This window comes from Pseudochaenichthys georgianus, chromosome 13 (assembly GCF_902827115.2).
Source record: "Pseudochaenichthys georgianus chromosome 13, fPseGeo1.2, whole genome shotgun sequence".
NCBI lineage: Eukaryota > Metazoa > Chordata > Actinopteri > Perciformes > Channichthyidae > Pseudochaenichthys > Pseudochaenichthys georgianus.
In genome coordinates this window covers 34,148,965-34,168,701 of record NC_047515.1, presented here as the reverse complement: position 1 = coordinate 34,168,701, position 19,737 = coordinate 34,148,965, and the positions used below count along the sequence as shown (strand labels likewise).

Sequence of the window (19,737 nt, the reverse complement as noted above, 5' to 3'; positions counted from 1 at the left end):
TTCCTTATTACGACAGCACGAAGAATATATGTAACAAGTTAGATAACCATGGGGAGAACTGTTAGTAAGAAATATTTGTTTTTGTGCAGGGATCCCATTTGATAGTGGCTTATGATGAACACGAGGTGAACAACACCTTCAAATTTGGAGTCGTCTACCAGAAGTTTGGACAGGTGAGCAGTTTAACTCGCACACATTATTTGATCTTAGACATTGTTTATATTTAGTTCGCCCTGTTTTCTGTTTCTCAATTACATAATGATTACTTCCCTCAGACATCAGAGGAAATGTTGTTTGGGAACAATGAGGAGACGCCAGCTTTCAAGGAGTTTCTCAGCACTCTGGGCGACACTATTGAACTTCAGGACTTTAAAGGGTAAGAGAGGACTAACATGTGATTTAATAAAGAAAAAGAAAAAAAAGCAAAGAGAATTTAACCTGTTTGGCAAAAACGCAACATCTGCAATAAACAGCGTCTGAGGGCTGCTTAACATTTAACAACCTATTAAAGTGTCATACCCACTTAACGGGAAGAAACTCAGCTAACTGAGGATGTGAACCATTTTTACCGAAACAAAACACAACTCTAACGCCGAGCCTCTGAATTAGCCCTGAGCGAAGAAATGCTAACGCACTTAGCACAGAACTCACGGTAGCAATACTTTATTACTTATCGGATCTGCACAAACAAGATATCAGAATAAAGCTAAGATTCCACAGATTCTAGAGGTATAAGTATCATCACTGTGCGATCAAAACTTGCGGCAGCTCAGGCAAAACCCAGACAACACACGGCGTAGTTTTACTGAGCCAAAACGGCAAATATGTCTTACCTTTGCTGTTTTTCTGATCAAAAGTTGTGTTCAATGGCATTACAACGATAAAACGCTGCTGAAGGTTAATCCAATGTGTCTGTGTCACTTTGAAATTATTACTGATAAAATCCATCATTCCATTTTTGTCAAAAACGGAGATTTCACATTAGCTGCTATTAGAGCTACAACCCAGCTTCCGGGTTTTGGGAAAACTGCGTGCACATCACTCTCACTCCTCAATGGAAATGTTTAGATGGATTTAAGATCGATTCTATTGGCTCTAACGGTTCAAAAGAGGTGTCAATCATCAAAATCGACAGAGAGGGGCCAGAGATATGGCAAATCCACCCAAATTACCCCTGAAGTGGGGTTTCTTTTTCTAAATCTCTCTAAAAAGGTCACATTTCACTTGTTTTGCATCAATCTTGATACAGGGTACTTATTATATGTTATAGTTTGGATTCCTGCAGCTTTGTGTCTACTATCCCATCATTAAAGGGTGGTTTTCACTGTAAGTAATGTGTTTTTTTTGGACGGACACTATAATTTACATTTTTTTACTATGTTCAATCTGAATTTACTTTAAAATAAAAAAAATCTATATTGATTCTGACTTTTCTACATCCAACTCACAGGTTTATCATTGCTTTGAGAACATTATTATGAATTTACCCCTTTTAGAAGTGAAGTTATGCTCATTTGTTCTGGGAATGTGATTTTCGAGCCTGAGACCTGAAAAACAGGCTCAGGGTAACAGGTGGGATTTGGGAGACCAGAAAAAGAAAAAAGAAATTACGAAAAATAATGTAGGCCTTTTTAAAGTGCATTGCAATCAGAATGATAATCCGATATTTTGTGTAAAAAAGTATTGCTTTGGTGTATACAGTATGGTGCATTTAAAATACAATAAGAGTAATTTAATTATTTTAAAAAACAAACACATATATTAGTATTTACAAAAATATAAATAAAAAATTGAAAAATAAATGTTTGCTAGAAATATAATTATACTAAAACTAACTACAATAAGAAAATGACAATGTACTCTAAGAACGCAGATATGTGCATTACTGTATATCAGAATGCAATGTGACAGATCTGTGCAGTTATAAAGGAGGTAGCAATGAATAGAAAAGTACAAAATGTATATGTGCAATAACATTATGGAATAAAAGGAGGATTATAGCAGAATAGCAGGGTTCATCTGCAGTAACCTTGGAGACATTTGTCCTGCTGGTTTGGCTTTAGCATGCAACCAGGATAAAATGCTAAGGGGAAAAAAATTAGAGAAAAGAAAGTGCGACATTGACACGTGATCAGAACTTTGTATACTAGCCTGGCAGGCTTTTCTCTATTGTGTTACGCTTGTTACTTCACTGTAAAGGAGAAGAACACATTATGGCCAACACTTGTGCGTGGCTTTGGGGCTTGTTAGGCACCAAATGTGATGAAACAGATATTTACAACACATAACATGTAATCTTATCCTATTACTAAATGCTGGAGGTCACAAAGATACAATGACACATGTGCTTTGATAATGCCAGGTTCCGCGGCGGGCTGGATGTATCTCACGGACAAACAGGCACTGAATCCGTCTACACCGTCTTCAGACAGAGAGAGATCATGTTCCATGTGTCAACCAAGCTTCCCTTCACTGAGGGAGATGTGCAGCAGGTAAATTATGGCTTTAATATCGCTAGATATAACTGCAAGATTTTAAACCAGTCAGATATTAGCAATATGTCATGCGGTTCTTCTTGCTGCATTGCCATTATGTAAGCTGTGGTTAAATGTAAATCAGAGGTTTACAAGTTATTTGAACTGAAGCAAATAAAAGCCTCTTGTACATCCTGTGTTTGTTATTGGTTAACAGCATGTGTCGTAAAAAACTCTTACTATTGATTTAAATGTTACCTATAAACCACACAGCCATAAAACCAACTTGTAATCTTTTAACTTTTCCCCTCTAAATCTTTAGCTCCAGAGGAAAAGGCACATAGGAAATGACATTGTGGCTGCAGTCTTCCAGGAAGATTCCACACCGTTTGTTCCAGACATGATCGCCTCAAATTTCCTGCATTCTTATGTGCTGGTGCAGGTGGAGAACCCCTGCACCGAGCACACGACCTACAAGGTACACACCAGGCCTGCATGGTAGAAGACATAACTCCTATTCTGGGTCGCTCTTTAATAACTGTAGAAGATCAAACATTGTGTGAAGAGTGTTTTGAAACTGCCAGTGGTCCTTGTCAGCTGGGTGCTTGTCATAAAACAACATAAATAAATGTTTAAGCACAACAAAGTGAAGAATAAATCAATTTTCCCTTGCAATTTCCTCAGACGTTACATCCTCCCAGCTTGAAACATGAGGCCTCCTGCCATTCATGCTAATAACGTGTTTCTATTATTTGTTTTATGTCAACAGGTGTCTGTTACAGCGAGGGAGGATGTGCCTCCTTTTGGACCGCCTCTTCCCAACCCAGCTGTCTTTAGGAAGGTGAGAATAGACTTGACAAATTCAAAAATACCCTTTGTGTTGTTAACAATAACGACTTAAGACATCACTTGGATTTAAACATGATGGAAAAATAACGTATTATAACAAAAATGGCTTTGACTTCTTCTCCTTGACTCTGATTTCTAATATGTGTAATGTCTGTGTAATTGTAAAGCGCTTTGAGCACCTGTAAAAGCGCTCTAATAAAAAAAATGTAATGCATTATTATTATTATTATTATTATTATTAATACTTTAACCACCACATAACTCAAGCGTACTTAACTACCACGCTTAGGTTAGCATTCTAGAAATTATACTTCTATTTGACTCAGTATCAGTAATTGTCATACTTTATGCATATTTAGCTGAAATATGACATTGATTGCAGACTTTTGTGTAGTAATGATCTATTTATTTACATTGTTTCGTAACTTTTATAAGTAAAGGATCTGAGTGGGCTACTTCTTCCATTAGAGATAGTTTATTTAAATATCTTAATTAAAACAAGTAAAAAAAGTAAAGGTTTTGAGACAGGTAAGGATGTAATTTATGGTGCTGATGGCTATAGGTCACCTTTCCTTCCCTCACTATTGCTCCCTCTCTCTCTTCCTCTCTCCAGGGTCCTGAGTTTCGAGACTTCCTGCTGACGAAGCTGATCAATGCCGAAAACGCCTGCTACAAATCCGACAAATTCGCCAAACTAGAGGTGAGTGATACGTCCGCACAACCACTCGCAGTAGACCATCAATCACCGCCTCCTCCATTATCATCAACATAACCACCTTGCCGATATTTTCATGATTTTGTTGTGTTTTTTATTGATTCCAGGGGCGAACGCGAGCTGCGCTGCTGGACAACCTCCACGACGAGCTGCACCGCCAGAGCCAGGCCACACTGGGGCTGTTTCAGCCGGGAGACGACGACAAGCTGGAGAACGGGGGGCACGGGGGTCTGCTGGAGTCCTTCAAGGTGAACATGGACCTCCACAGAGATATACATGACAGCATGTAATGTTCTCGCAGCTCTGTGACATGTATATGATCACACAGCACAGGAGAGTGGGGTTTTCCTGCTGCAGGTGAACTAAATGTCACAGGTCTGAAAGATGACGTCAGATGCTTAACCATTGTTGCTGCTGCTTTTCTCTATATTCATCGAGATACTGACACAAAGAGTGTGTGTGTAGACTTGTGCAATCATGTGTGAGGGTAAACACGAATGAAACACAACTGTACTTACAGTATGTGCTTTTAACAAAAAGTATCCCTTTTTTCTTAATTTGTCTCTTCTGTTTTCTATCATTTGCTGACTAACTGTACGAAAGACTAATTGATGTTAATAGGACCATGTAAATGTGTACTTCCATCTCTCTCTGTGTGTGTGTGTGTGTGTGTGTGTGTGTGTGTGTGTGTGTGTGTGTGTGTGTGTGTGTGTGTGTGTGTGTGTGTGTGTGTGTGTGTGTGTGTGTGTGTGTGTGTGTGTGTGTGTGTGTGTGTGTGTGTCCTAGCATTACTATACTTGTGGGGACCTACATCTGTTTACACAGTCACGTGTGGGGACTCACCTCCCTTATGGGGACAAATTGGAGGTCCCCATAAGGGGAATCATTAATTTTAGGGTGAAGACTTGGTTAGATTTAGGATTAGGGTTAGGTTAAGGGTAAGGGTAAGGCATGTGTTGGTTATGGTTAAGGTTATGATAAGTCTCCAGGAAATGCATGTAAGTCAATGTAATGTCCCCTGAAGTGATGTATACATGTGTGTGTGTGTGTGTGTGTGTGTGTGTGTGTGTGTGTGTGTGTGTGTGTGTGTGTGTGTGTGTGTGTGTGTGTGTGTGTGTGTGTGTGTGTGTGTGTGTGTGTGTGTGTGTGTGTGTGTGTGTGTGTGTGTGTGTGTGTGTGTGTGTGTGTGTGTGTGTGTGTGTGTGTGTGTGTGTGTGTGTGTGTGTGTGTGTGTGTGTGTGTGTGTGTGTGTGTGACTAATGTGACAATGTGGCTCTCTTGCTCTTCACAGGCACTATGGACAGCTATGCACTTTCTGCAGTCAGTCCCAGGCGCTGCTGTTCTCATTGCCGTCCTGGCAGTCGCTGTGTATTACCTGTCTGCATTACTGTAAATTCAACAGAGGATCACCATATCATTAATAAACATTCTTTTATATGATGTTGTTTGTGTTTATGCTTTCAAAGAAATAAGCACTATATGTGTGTGTTAGATAGCAAAATGATGACTTTAAATAATGTTAAAATATGTACAGTTTTCCTATTTCAGTATTTCAGGACTCTCTGAATTTTTTTTCAATAAATCATGTTATTATTAAGCCAAATTAATACTAAGTAATAACAATAATAAGTAGTACAACACACTTTATTCATCCATGACAGCTCACTTTGCTTCATTCTTGGAGAGCTGCGACCCCTGGTGGTTGTTCTGTACAATAGCATCTATGAACCTAAACGTCAAATCATACTTAACATTACTGTTGCATTACACTGACAAAACCTCACTTCTATTCTCTATCTTTATGTTACTAATGTACCTTTCCACTCCTATTCCACGTTCCCTTTCACCCCCTTTTCGGTGTATTCCTCTCCAACTCTCTGTTTCCTCTCCTTCCTCCAGAGAGCCATGCGTGTCAGGAGCCACTCTATGGAGACCATGGTGGGGTCTCACCGCCACAGAAGCCCCGGGGTAGGAGGGGGGGTCCCGGCCAGCGTGAGTGGAGGAGGGCTGCCGCAGAGCACAAGTGAATGCACAAAGAGCACCTTCACTGTGAGTAATAGGACTTAAAGGGAAGGGAAATGGGTGATGAAGGATCACTTTAAATTGAGTGGGAAATGGTGCTGTGTAAAAGTACTATATTACTATTCTTAAGGTAATATGAAAATAAAGTAAATCTGTGTTGTGATTTTAAATAATGCAATGGCCAGTCTCTTAAACAGCTTGCACTGAGAGCTTCTGTGTCAAACAGAGAATAATGCAATTTGTTAAGGGACAATTGTTTAATGTCAATTAGTCATTAAGAGTCTATCCTATGTCTTTTCAAAAGGGAGAACTTAATTGTGTACTCTGTGATCTTCAGCCTCCTGTGTTGTCAGCCAAGTCTCCTCTGAAGAGCCCGGTGAAACGGCGCTCAGGCCTCTTCCCTCGTCTTCACTCCAGCACAGAATCCCCATCGGACAAACTCACACGCAGGTTGCTGTTTTGCTCGTCTCACTGTTTTAAATGTCACTGCATTTGGGATGAGGTATTAGGAAGAGGTGGACTCAGTAGGTATTAGGAAGAGGTGGACTCAGTAGGTATTAGGAAGAGGTGGACTCAGTAGGTATTAGGAAGTGGTGGACTCAGTGGTGGACTCAGATGGAATGCTTAAATAAAAGAAGTAATATCAATGTGTTGAAGTTTACAAGTAAAAAAATCCCTCCCATTAGACATGTTTCCATAGTAAACTATAGTACATACCATACTATGGTACTATGGTCCCACAGATATAACAACACTACATGCCGCAATCCCTCAGCTATTAGGTACATGCCGCTGTACCTCGGATAATACAATGGTATCTCCAATAGGCTTCAGAAAGAAGTCTCCAATGGAGTCTGTTATGAGTATGTTATAGACACTCTCAATGTCTGTGTTTGTTTTTATTTATCTGTTTTCTTTTGTCTGCAGTGACCAAAAGACTGCAGAGGTCTGCTCGCTTTCCCAAGAAGTGAGGTCAGAGACATCGTCCAATCCCAGCTCACCGGAGATCTGCCCCAACAAAGAGAGGTAGGAGATGGCAAAACTAAAACTAGGCAAAGTTGCTCTTATGTCCCTGGTTTTTTTCGTCTTATGGTCAGCTTCTCTACATCTCTGTTCCCCTCTGTTTCTCTCCACAGGCCGTTCATTAAGCTGAAAGAGGGCAGCAGCGGCAGACCGAACATCTCTCGTTCTTCGTCCAGCACCAGCAGCTTCAGCAGCACCACGGGAGAAACAGAAGCTCTGGAAGAACTGGAGACAGTGAGTTCAACTCTTAAAGACTGTCCATATTTTCAGGACATTCAAAACAATCAGTATTTGGGTTTAAGATAGAGCAGAACTAAAACAAGAAACACTCCTTAACTAAGTGTGAGATTGTTGGTCCATTTAGAAGCCTTAATGGGTTAGATCAGGGGTCTGCAACCTTTTTGACCAAAAGAGCCATTTTGCCCCCTTTTCCAACAATTTGTTTTGTCTGGAGCCGCAAAACATATTTGATAGCTTATAAAGTTGTATTTATTGTTATATCATAGACAAAAACTAAAAGAAAATTGCATTTATTATTTATAAAACTGTTAACGGGTTAAGGGGCGGTGGTGGCGAAGTCCATAGGGACTTGGCTTGGTAACTGGAAGGTCACCAGTTCAAATCCTGGAAAGACCAAGTGCTACCGAGGTGTCCCTGAGCAAGGCACCGTTCCCTACACTGCTCCCCGGGCGCCGTACATAATGGCAGCACACTGCTCCTATCACTAGGATGTGTCAAATGCAGAGAAACCGTTTCGTTACATGGTACCTGTACTGTGTAATGACAATAAATTGAATCTAATCTAATCTAACCTCTAATAAAAAACAAAGAACTCTTATAAGGCAAATTAAAAAAATACACAGGCCTACTTTAAAATAAATTAAACGCAAACTTGGGGAGTCCTCTGCACATTTGAAGGAAAAAAAAAATACAATTAAAATGGACTCACTTTGAAATAAAGAAAACATATAGCTGCACCGTAAAAATAGTTAACTGATTGAATTATGACTGAAGATCGTCAGCTGTCTTCCTCTTCCGTTTTTTTCCTCGATACGTAAAGGCTGCAGCACCTTTAACAACTTCTCTCTACATATCAAACATACCGGTAAGCCAGCATCATTTGCTGTGAAAGCAGAATTTAATCCTGTGTTCCTCCGATATCTTTATTTTCTTTGATTTATCCATAGTTCGCTCATCGAGCCGGGGGTCAGGTTATTCACCTGTAAGTAAAGGCGCTGGTGCGGGACCGTAGCAGGATATCATGCATATTTTAGTTACAAATTAAAACCGTTTTGTTTTTTATTTATGTGTCACAGTATCACCTCGAAATACAACATATGAAACATTTTCAACCGTGCAACAACATTTAAATAGTCCTACAAATACTTTTATTTAATTTCCGTCTTATGTATAGGCGCGTTCACACCAAGTACTTTTCCCACAAAGGTTCCTGAGAACTACGATTTAGTTGTGTTCACACCAAAAGTCCCAGGAACTAAATTAGTTCTAGAGAAGTCTGTAATTACCAAAGACCGTCTAATGGAGAGTGTTAAGTATCAGCGCTTTGGTATTACTGATTAGATCTCCTCTCCCTTTCTGTGTCTCAAATGATACTGCTAGTCGTGTTATCTTCTAACAGACAGATAAACAGTGGGCTGTAGAAATTGTAACTTTTCAGGGCCAGAACGTATAAAAGAATATGTAGCAGTAAAGTACACCAGAGTGTTTCTTAAAAATAGTCTTGCTCTTTTTCACATTAAAGCTGAAGTGCTGAGCTTTTGTCTCCCCCCTCTGGCAGTGAGAGTAATTAGTTAGCTTTAGTGATGCTGGCAGGGGGAAATGTGTTTAAGCTTCACACAGTGTCAGCCATTTACTGCTATGAACTACTGTTTTACATAAAGACATTCCATTTTTTCAGGCCTAAAATAATGTGCCTTCATTGATCAAATGTCTCAGAAAGCAAACATGCTCTTTCTCGCAAGCATCCTTTCCGTACTTCCTTCCCGACATTTGGTGCCTCTTTGCCTTCAGGAAGTGTTAAATCAACTTCAGCTAAAATATCCCTTTTTTGTTTCCTGAGCCTCTTCAGTTCCTTTCCTCCCCCATCTCTTCCTCAATAATAAATGCTTCTGTGCTCTCCTCCCCCAGGCCAACCATCCCTCTATAGCGTCCTCGTCCGCCTTCAGTCCTTCCCTCAGTGTTGACAGCCAGGCATCAGGGACGCCTGTCATCATGTGCCGCAGTCCAACAGGTAAATCTATGTTTTTACACAGACACACTTTAAGTATTCACAATGTGAGATGACAGACTCTCCCATGAGCATGTTCTTCCTTTTCTTTCCATTTCCTTCTCCCATATTCAGCAGATGTAAAAAGTAAGACGTCACCGAGGTCAAACTTGAAGTTCCGCTTTGACAAAATGAGCCAGTCATCCACAACTGTAAGTATGCATGGTCAGCTTTTTTTAAATTTAAAAATAAATATTGTAAGACTTGTTTCTTATTACACAGTCATAGTAAAGATGACGAGATATATCATTGAATGTCCATCTTATTATCTTTGTAATGTCATGACACCGGTGAACTGATGTTGGGTAATAGGCCCAGACAGAAAGAAGCATTCAGTCTGTGAATACTCTCTTCTAACTGTTGCACTTTCCTCTCTTTCAGTCCGAGTAGCTTTGTGGAAGGAAAATATCAGACTTGCACAACAAAGGGACAGCGTGGGCGAACGATGCTGCAAAAAAATAAACACAACAACCACAAAACCCCTGGAGAACCACTTACATACGCCAAGGATCACGCCATGATTACCACCTGCACCACCTGCACCGGAGTCCAAACTAACTATAAACAAACTGACAATACTGTGAGTGTATAGTGAGAAGAATCAGCTAACATGTGGGCTTTCCTTTAACCTACCTTAGGCTACAGAAATTAGATAAATACTTTGCCGATGTTACAAGTTGCTACATCTCAGTTGTTAAGTGTTCACATCACACGAGGGTCCTAGCATAGCTGTAATACTGTGAGTGGGCAGAGTAATACCTCATTCACACCAACGCAACTCCGGTTCAAACTCCGTGCTAGAGCTTTTCAGGTTCAGAACCGGTTCTTCGGTTTAGCTCCGGCTCTTTTCACACCGCCCAGAGTCCGACTGGTGCTGCGTCATTGCGTCATCGTTTGCGTCATGACGTAACCGTTTGCGTGCCTGCTTCATAAAGCCAAACCGCGCGGAAACCCCTCACAGCTGTCACCGACAACAACAACAACAACAACAACAACAAAAATGGCCGATTGTGCTCCAGCTTCCTCTGTACCTCTTCGGAAGACCAGATTCCCAGTAGGTAGCTGGTCTCTTCAGTGGACCACTGCTGCTTGTTAAGTTTCTCCATCGTTGTGTACAAACTGGATAAAACGCCGGCCTTTTGTTGTTGTTCAGGAGTTGATCTCGCCCCTGCCCCTGCCCCCGCCTCGACGTAAGTGTGACGTATGCGGTGCTTTTGCTCTAGCCGGAAAAAAATGTGGTGCTTGAAACTAACCGGATTCCGGAGCTAAGAGGCTGCTCGGCTGCGGTGTGAACAGGAAATCCCGGTGCTTTTCAAGCTGGCCTGAAACACCGTTGGTGTGAATGAGGTATAAATCAAGTCTCAAGTACCTAGATTAAAGAGAAACAAGTTGATCAAGAAGAATGAGACGATGGCTAAACTGTTACTCTTTATCTAGTGGAAAGTACAAAGGACCTCTTTAACAATTGTGAGACATCAGGATGTTCCCTTTTTGCCTTTTCCCTTAAATGGTACGTCTGGCAACAGTTCCTCTTTTACCTAAAAAAAAGTATGTGGACATACACAGACAGACAACACATGCACGGAAATATAATGTAGACTTACAGTAGCAGCGTTTTGGAAAAGGGAGTCTCAATTCTCCACTGAAGGATCTGAGCTTTGCGTATTAAAAAGTGATTTTCTAGGGAACACCTTTCATTTTCAGGATGCTTTTGTAACTCTGCTAGCTGCCGCGTTGTGTCTACTACACTATAAACACGAAACTCAGTCAATATCTATCACAGCATTTCTGTACCTGTAAGGGTAACTTCAAATTCCTGTGCTTGGTAAGTGGAAATTAGCTCACAAGTGGCACAGTAGGAGACACTGCCAACGCATTTTGCCATACGCTTATTTTAGCCAAAGCTGCGCCTTACAATCTATCAAAAGCTCTTTTCACCACTGATGCTCTCTTTCGCTCTGTCTGTCTATCTGTCTGTCTCTCTCACTATGTGAGAGGACAAAATACTTCGGGGTCCGGTTACAGCAGGTTTGTGGGTAGACGCTCAACACCCTCATCTGCTGAAAATAGACGTTGCACTTAATGTACTGAAAACATTTCACCTTCTGATACCTCCCATTGAAGCTTGCTAGCTTGGTGTATCTGTGTCTATGGTCTGCTGGGTTTAAAGTTCCCAGCATTTAAGCTGATGACGAAGACTTGAAAAAAACGAACCTTTGAACCACACTTTGGCAAAAACAATTTGAATGTGAACTTTTTTTCCTATTTTTTTTATTTGACGCATTGTTAGTTGTTATTACAAAGTCTTCTAGAAGTAAATTGCCAGTTGCTTAAAGCACAATAGGTCTAATCAAGTCCTCAACTATCCCATAACTTAGCCTGGAGCTGCACAAACGAGAATTAGCAGGGCAACGTGGGATTGTGCTTATCAAGAAAAAAGCTTAAAGACACACAGATGTGTTTCCTATGTGACCAAAAACCCAAGATGGTGGGTCTTTGGAAGAATATCTTTGTACTTTTACCGTGGGGAGAACCATTCCTGGATGGCTTGATAGTGTGTGAAGTTAGGACACGCAAAACTCAAATCTCAGAAGGTTTAAAGGGTCAGTTCACCTAATTTACAAAGACCTTGTAATTTGGGTGACATTTTAACTTGGCAGGAAGCTGTTAAGTTTCTTGATACAAACCTCAAGGAAGTTAACAGCATTGACTTATACACACTGTGCTTACTTATAGGCCAGTGATTACCTCCAGAGAGAGAAGCAGGGACAGAAATATCAGAAAAGTTTAGTTTGTAGCAGGTATCGCCTAAAATGCCCTGCAGCCTTTCCTCTGTTAATATGCTTAATTTATTAAAAAGATAACTTCTTTTGCATTGATGTAATGTAAAAATGTAACTGCAGAGTATGCTAATTAAAAACGTAAACATTATTAGAGGAATATATTAATTTAAAAGATGTTTAAAAAATGTATATGTATATTTGGTTATGTAACGTGCCATTGAGAATTTATTCTAAAATAAAATGTTGTATTTTGTGTCATTTATGTGGTTTATCTCATTTTTTAAATCTCACAAAACACTGGATGGAGGGTGTTGTTGATACTTTTAATATGTTATGTACAAAGTCACATCAGAAACATTGGTAGATATTATATACACAGTTGGTTTCAACATTTTAAAAACCTGCAATACATTTAAATTAGCTATACTGCATTTAATGTTTTGTTTCCCAGTCACATTCTAACAATAGTTAAAGTGTTTGTCAGTGAATTCATGCTGCAATATCGCTTCATTATCTTCTCAATATGCGATATCCTGCATGAAGGATTTTGGCACATAGACAAACATGACGTTGCTGGATTACTTGGCATCTTATTTTGTCCTCTGCTTTAGTGATTTGCCACAATATGCACATGAAGCCTTGAGATAAAGAATGAAAAGTGAAAAGCTCTCAGGTTTCCTGAAGACATCCAAAATAAATATTACACTATTCACAGATTGTGTTTGCACCTGCTTTGCTGCAGTCAGGAAAATCTGAGGGATGAATACACAGTGGACTGGTCAGGCTTTTTGGTGACTCCCGGCTGTCTCAATGCATCCTGGGAAATGTCTGCATACACCACCTGCAAATAAAAAAAAGTGATGTAAGCACACTCAAGGGCATGTTTGGCATATTAAAGGCTAGTGAGAGGAAACACATAGTTTTCAGGGCACTGCAAAGGGCATCCTGTCTTGAAACGGGGCGTTCACTTACCTCAGTCTTCTGCCTGGCCATTGGAATGGCTGTAAAATACAAAAAATAACAACACAGTAAATACCAGATTACCAGTGTTACAGGCAAAACAATATGAAATCTGGATACCTTTGTGAGAGGAAGTGCTACGTTTCATTGGTATCGGAGGTAACTGTGGAGCTGGGTGTGGTTGGTTTCTGCTTGCAGCTGAGGGGGGGAAGCGTGTTCTGGGAAGTGGCAGAGGCTTGACTTCTGAACTCAGACAACGAGCCAATCCCAGAATGACAGGAAGAGACAGAGCAGCAGCGGCACAGACCAAAATCCTGTGCAACACACTCCTCTGAGAGGAGACAGCTAGGGGCGACACGAGTTAGGTAATTAGATTATCTTGTTTGAGTCATGATAATTATATTATAAATGAGTCCACATACCTGCAGTGACGTTCACATACTTCAAGTTTCCCTGCTCAGTGTCATCTTGAGCCCATGTAACACTGCATCCATAGGAACCTTCGTCTGATTTGTGGACATTCAGGACATTTAAAATCAGTTTAGTTTGATTGGCTGAGAGATTCACCTTGGTCACATGGTGCCTGAAAATTAAGTTTTCCTCAGTTGAATTTCTCCGTATCCAGTCTCCCGTCCAGGCGCCTCCACAGTGCTGGACCACACAGGACAGAGACAAACTGCCCCCCGCTGGGACGTCCAACGTCTCACGGTCTGCCAGGACAACCTGGCTGCATTCTTCAGCAACTGAAAGTGGGAAGGATCCTTTAGCTCATTATTGTGCAACAAATAACTGCATACACAGAAATATGCAAATAGGATTGTTACCTTGCTATGTATAATACTTTGATAAGGCCATTTATTGAAACTATGTGAACATTTTGACCAATATTGAACTTCAACATGAAATATTGCATAATTAGATTCAATATACATAGTTTGTACATATTTTGGGTTGTTTTCTGCATTCAGAAGGAACCTAAATAACTACCGCATGCACAGAAAAAATGATTTTGATGTCAGAATATAGGGAAATAGTGTAGCAACAAATATTTCACACACTAAATACATACAACATATAGGAAAACATTTCATAGACTGTGGGTTACCTCCTTTAAAGCTATACAACAGATCAAATCAAACTGTATTTATTATGTTTCATACCTAATAGGTAACCCAAAGTTCTTAAAATCCAAAACAATAACAATACTAACACACCTCCCCTTCCAGGTAGTAAAGAGACTAACACATGACTTTGATATGAATAAAAAACACTAAATACCAACAGTATTCAACAAACACAGACCAGAATAAAACAAGGATAAATACAATTAAATTAAAAGCCACATAAAAAAGTTAACTCTTGAGTTGGTCTTGAAAGTTTATGCTGACCATCGGGCCTTCCACAATCATGGGCCATAATAATAAAAAGTCACTTCACCATGGGTCTTTGTCTGTAGGTATAAAAGCACAGTACCAGAAGACCAGAGAGTTTTAGATTGTTCTAGGTTAAAAGCAAAAGAGCTTTAATACTGGGTGTGACGTGTGAGTTAAAAGGCAAGACTATGTAGTCTCACCCAGCAAAGCTTGTCAAATGTAACAAATGGGAGATTTTCCATATTTAAAATGAGAATTTGAATGAGACTTCCTAAGACGTGCAAGTAGCAAAACAAATGACTTACCAGCATGAAGAAGGCAGAGACAGCTGATGGCACTCAGGAGATGGTAATGCATGTCTGGCAGTAACAGTATTTGTCTACGTTCATGACAAATGTCTTTCACTTCCACTTTGCAGATCAAATCAGGGCTTGTGTAGAAGTTTGATATGCATGGCAGCGAAGGATACACCGCTTGTTAGAATGTTTTTCAGTTGCTGGGGTTCCATGAACTCGCTCTTTCTCTCATTTTGTTTTCCTCAATCGTTTGACTGCCTGTCCTTTATGCTGCTGCTGCTGCTGCTGCTGGTGTCCAGATGGAAGTAAAGGAAGGAAGAAACCCACTAATCAACTCCCACACACACACACACACACACACACACACACACACACACACACACACACACACACACACACACACACACACACACACACACACACACACACACACACACACACACACACACACACACACACACACACACACACACACACACACTCTCTCTCTCTCTCTCTCTCTCTCTCTCTCTCTGCAAGGCTCACATACTAAATTACAGGAAAGCATGACCTCATAAATGGGGCCAGTTTCAAGGAACAGTTACACTGAGCAAGATTTTATTTCTTTGTTTTGGAGCATATAAGCAATTCTGTATTAATTATGTGTTTGCCCTTTCAATGGCTGATATGTGATGCATGGTTTATGCCTGTGTATGCCATGTGTATGCAATGATGTTGTTTTTCATACTTCTTTTATACTGAATACATAATAACTTCCTTTTAACCGAGCTTGCAGAAAAAGTTTTAAGGGTTTAAAGAGCTTTATTTCCAACATGGTGAAATGTTTTAGAGACTTTTTACACCCTGTATTTTTCCAGCAACAAAAGGCAAACTGTTTTTTTTAGCAAAAAAAAAAAATCAACTTTCAAAATAAAAGCTTGTCACTTTTAAAGAGAAAACATGTTCTTGCTGTAAACATTTCTTACATACATCAAGTGATCCCCCTCACGCGTGTACAATGTAAGTGCTGGAATGAATGAAGTACACATATGAAGTGGTCTACTTACTTACTTAATTAGTTATAAAGCGTGGTTTTGTTTTGAAAAACAATAACCGGACGTTTATTCCGTATTTATTCAGACACATTTGTCACTCTTGGCGCACTCGTTTGATGGTTCCTTGTTCTCTGCCACTCACGTGAGTTGTGGGAATGTCCGATAAAATAAGGGTAGTGATGCTCTGTGGAAGAAAAACTGCAAAATATAATGGAAATTCCCTTGTTGTGTCAGGCAGCATTATTTCAATGACAATGCCTACTTAGTTCAATTAGGTTACTTCACAGCAGGACTCCATATTCATAATTACTTTGGTAATAGATCCAGACAGGTCGATATGGTCACCAAAACAACAACTTAACACATGATAGTGTATACACATGATATTTTGTATAAAGCCTATTGTAAAATAAAATGTATATAGGCTATCTAAATGAAATACAGTAAATTATTGTATGTGCCCAGCATGTATGTAAGAAGTAGTATTGTGCGAGTATTTTGGGGGAAAGATACAACAGTAAAAATGTGTGTTATTAGATTTAATATACATTAAAAACTGTACCGTAATCCATATGTTTGAAACAGTTAAAAACACTACTTGTTTATATAGATAGATAGATAAGTAAGGCAAGGCAAGGCAAGGCAAGGCAAGGCAAGGCAAGTTTATTTATAGCACTTTTCAACACAAGGCAATTCAAAGTGCTTTACAAAAAATGAAAGACATTAAGAAAATGGCATTTAAAATCAGTCATTAAAAAGAAAAGCTAATAAAATAAACATTAAAAGAAAAAAAAAACATGGATAAAAGTTACAGTGCAGTCTAAGATATGAATAGTTCAATTACACATTAAAAGAAAAAGTACATGGATAAAAGTTACAGTGCAGTCTAAGATGTGAATAGTTCAATTAAAAGCAGCGACAAAAAGAAAAGTCTTCAGCCTGGATTTAAAAGTAGTCAGAGTTGCAGCGGACCTGCAGGTTTCTGGGAGTTTGTTCCAGATATTTGGAGCATAATAACTGAACGCTGCTTTACCATGTTTAGTTCTGACTCTGGGGACAGAAAGCTGACCAGTCCCTGAAGACCTGAGAGATCTGGATGGTTCATAATTTAGCAGGAGGTCAGAAATGTATTTTGGGCCTAAACCATTCAGTGCTTTATAAACCAGCAGCAGTATTTTGAAATCTATTCTTTGACACACAGGAAGCCAGTGTAAAGACTTCAGAACTGGAGTGATGTGATCCACTTTCTTAGTGTTAGTGAGGATTCGAGCAGCGGCGTTCTGAATCAGCTGCAGCTTTCTAATAGATTTTTTACTTCAGTCTACTGAAGATAAAAGCATGGACAAGTTTTTCCAAATCCTGCTGTGCTTTAATCCTAGATATATTCTTTAGGTGATAGTAGGCTGATTTAGTAACTGTTTTAATGTGACTGTTAAAACTCAGGTCAGAGTCCATGACTACACCTAGATGTCTGGCTTTATCTATTGTTTTGAACATTGCAGACAGAAGCTCAGCGCTAACTTTAATACGTTCTGACTTGGCTCCAAAAACCATTACCTCAGTTTTATCTTTGTTTAATTGGAGAAAGTTCTGACACATCCAGTCATTGATTTGTTCAATGCACTTACTCAGTGTTTGAATTGGAACATAGTCTCCTGGTGAAATTGTTACGTAAATGTGTGTGTCATCTGCATAGCTATGGTAACTTATTTTGTTGTTTTTCATTATCTGAGCCAGCGGTAGCATGTAGATGTTAAAGAGAAGAGGCCCCAAGATGGAGCCTTGAGGAACCCCACATGTCAGATTTGTCAACTCAGATGTGTATTTACCTATAGAAACAAAGGTGTTTCTGTCCTTTAGGTAGGATTCAAACCAATTTAGAACTGTTTCCGAAAGTCCCACCCAGTTTTCCAGTCGGTCTAGTAATATGCTGTGGTCAACAGTGTCAAACACAGCACTGAGATCTAATAATACTAACACTGAAGTTCTGCCACTGTCTGTGTTTAAGTGGATGTCATTAAAGACCTTTACAAGAGCAGTCTCAGTGCTGTGGTTTGGACGAAAGCCTGACTGGAACACATCGAAACAGTTATTTAAATGCAAGAAATTACTCAACTGTTGAAAAACTACTTTTTCAATGATTTTACCTAGAAATGGCAGGTTTGATATGGGCCTGTAATTGTTCATTACTGAAGCATCTAGATTATTCTTTTTTAAGAGCGGTTTAATGACTGCAGTTTTCAGGGCCTGTGGAAAAATAGCCGAGTGAAGAGATTTGTTTACTATATGAAGTAGATCTGAGGCCATGCAAGGCAAAACATCTTTGAAATATCCTGTTGGAATAATATCAAGGCAGCAGGAGGAGGATTTCAGAAGTTGTATAATGTCCTCTAGGTTTTTATCATTAATCTGATGGAATTGTGTCATGATGTTTGAATTGATGTTAAGTGGACACAGAGACAACACATTTGATGTTTCTGATGCAGAGGCACTGACTGCTTGTCTGATTTTCTGAATTTTGTCAGTGAAAAAGGAGGCAAAATCATTGCACGCCTTGATGGATAGCAATTCAGAGGCTACTGACACTGGGGGGTTAGTTAGTCTGTTGACAGTAGCAAACAAGGCACGTGCGTTGTTTTTGTTTTTGGTAATGATGTCAGAGAAGAACGATTTCCGTGCGTTTTTCAATTCCAAATTATAAAGGCCAAGTCTCTCTTTATAGATTTCAAAGTGAACCTGAAGATTTTTTTTTCGCCACCTGCGTTCAGCTTTTCGACATTCTCTTTTTTCTGTTTTCACGGTCATGGCCTTTCTCCATGGAGATATTCTCTTGCCAGACACTTCCTTTACCTTAGTTGGAGCAATGGCATCTATAACATTTTTAATTTTTGAATTAAAATAATCTACTAGCTCATTTACTGAGATGTTAGCAGGGGCAAGTGTGGAAGAAAAATTCTGAGTAAACATTTCCCTAGTATTTTCTGTTAAATATCGCTTTGTGGTTACCTCTTTTTGAAAAATTTTGTGAACAGAAATAGAGCTCTCAAAGAAAACACAGGAATGATCAGAGAGTGCAACATCAGTCACCACAACAGAGGGGCGACTGTGGCTGCGAGGGAGTGCGGTCGTCTTTCAACCAGAAGGTTGTGGGTTCGACATGCAGTCAACATGTCGATGTATCCTTGAGCAAGATACTTAACCCTGAGTTGCTCCCGATGGCATGGCCAACGGTGTGTGAATGTGTATGTATGGTAGTGCATGTCCTAACATACACTGCTCGGTATGAATGGGTGAACGACATGTAGTATGTAAAGCGCTTTGAGGGGTCTTAAAGACTGGATAAAGCGCTATATAAGTACAGTCCATTTACCATTTACAACCTTAGAGATATTCAGACCCTTTCAGATAATTAAGTCCAGAGTGTGCCCCTTATTGTGCGTGGGCTCCGTCGCATGCTGAGTCAGTCCATAGCTATCAAGAACACAAAACAGTTATTTTGCCCCTCTGTCCTGGGGGTTGTCAACATGGATGTTAAAATCACCAACAATGACTAGACGGTAGTGCTGCGTACCTGGACTCACATTCAGGTTCAGGTCCGGACTCAAGTCCAGAGGTTCAGGTTCAGGTCCGGACTTATAAGTCCGGACCTGAACCCATGGCTTGTGTCAAGTTGTGCGAGTAACTAAAGTGAACTTATTGTGAGCTAATTATCAATTGAAATTAACTCATAAACAACTGAAATTCAAACTCGTCAGGTTTATTGTGCTCCCTTCCAACTTGTGTCTACATTTCTCTAAAAAGTACAAATGTAAAAAAAACACTTTTTTCCACTTAGTCTACAAATGACTTATGACAGCAACTACAGTGAACTACTACAAAGTTCAATATAATAATAATGTTTACATTATACAGTACATACTA

The 19,737-nt window shown here is 39.7% G+C and overlaps 2 protein-coding genes across 8 annotated transcripts in view; one reads left to right on the top strand and one right to left on the bottom strand.

The window, feature by feature from the left end:
• The window catches only part of rap1gap2a (RAP1 GTPase activating protein 2a), a 112,877-nt gene extending 100,466 nt beyond the window's left edge, over window positions 1-12,411 (top strand). For 5 of the 7 annotated variants that reach the window (XM_034097359.2, XM_034097360.2, XM_034097358.2 and 2 more), the window contains 14 exons: window positions 90-173; window positions 276-376; window positions 2,363-2,492; window positions 2,797-2,952; window positions 3,244-3,315; window positions 3,937-4,023; window positions 4,146-4,286; window positions 5,938-6,087; window positions 6,398-6,510; window positions 6,988-7,086; window positions 7,197-7,317; window positions 9,232-9,334; window positions 9,446-9,522; window positions 9,752-12,411. In XM_034097359.2, coding sequence (XP_033953250.1) covers window positions 90-173; window positions 276-376; window positions 2,363-2,492; window positions 2,797-2,952; window positions 3,244-3,315; window positions 3,937-4,023; window positions 4,146-4,286; window positions 5,938-6,087; window positions 6,398-6,510; window positions 6,988-7,086; window positions 7,197-7,317; window positions 9,232-9,334; window positions 9,446-9,522; window positions 9,752-9,760 — 1,443 coding nt within the window. In that variant the 3' untranslated portion in view covers window positions 9,761-12,411. The remainder of the gene's footprint in view (window positions 1-89; window positions 174-275; window positions 377-2,362; window positions 2,493-2,796; window positions 2,953-3,243; window positions 3,316-3,936; window positions 4,024-4,145; window positions 4,287-5,937; window positions 6,088-6,397; window positions 6,511-6,987; window positions 7,087-7,196; window positions 7,318-9,231; window positions 9,335-9,445; window positions 9,523-9,751) is intronic. The other 2 variants (XM_034097355.2, XM_034097357.2) reach the window with 1 other exon arrangement.
• A 51-nt stretch (window positions 12,412-12,462) lies between these two features.
• Window positions 12,463-15,120, bottom strand: LOC117457391 (uncharacterized). Its single transcript, XM_034097457.2, has 5 exons — window positions 14,792-15,120; window positions 13,536-13,856; window positions 13,234-13,458; window positions 13,126-13,154; window positions 12,463-12,994 (listed from the first exon to the last, which is right to left on the bottom strand). Exons 1-5 carry the CDS (start codon window positions 14,841-14,843, stop codon window positions 12,896-12,898), a joined length of 726 nt encoding a protein of 241 aa, XP_033953348.1. The 5' UTR covers window positions 14,844-15,120; the 3' UTR covers window positions 12,463-12,895.
• Window positions 15,121-19,737: the final 4,617 nt, after the last annotated feature.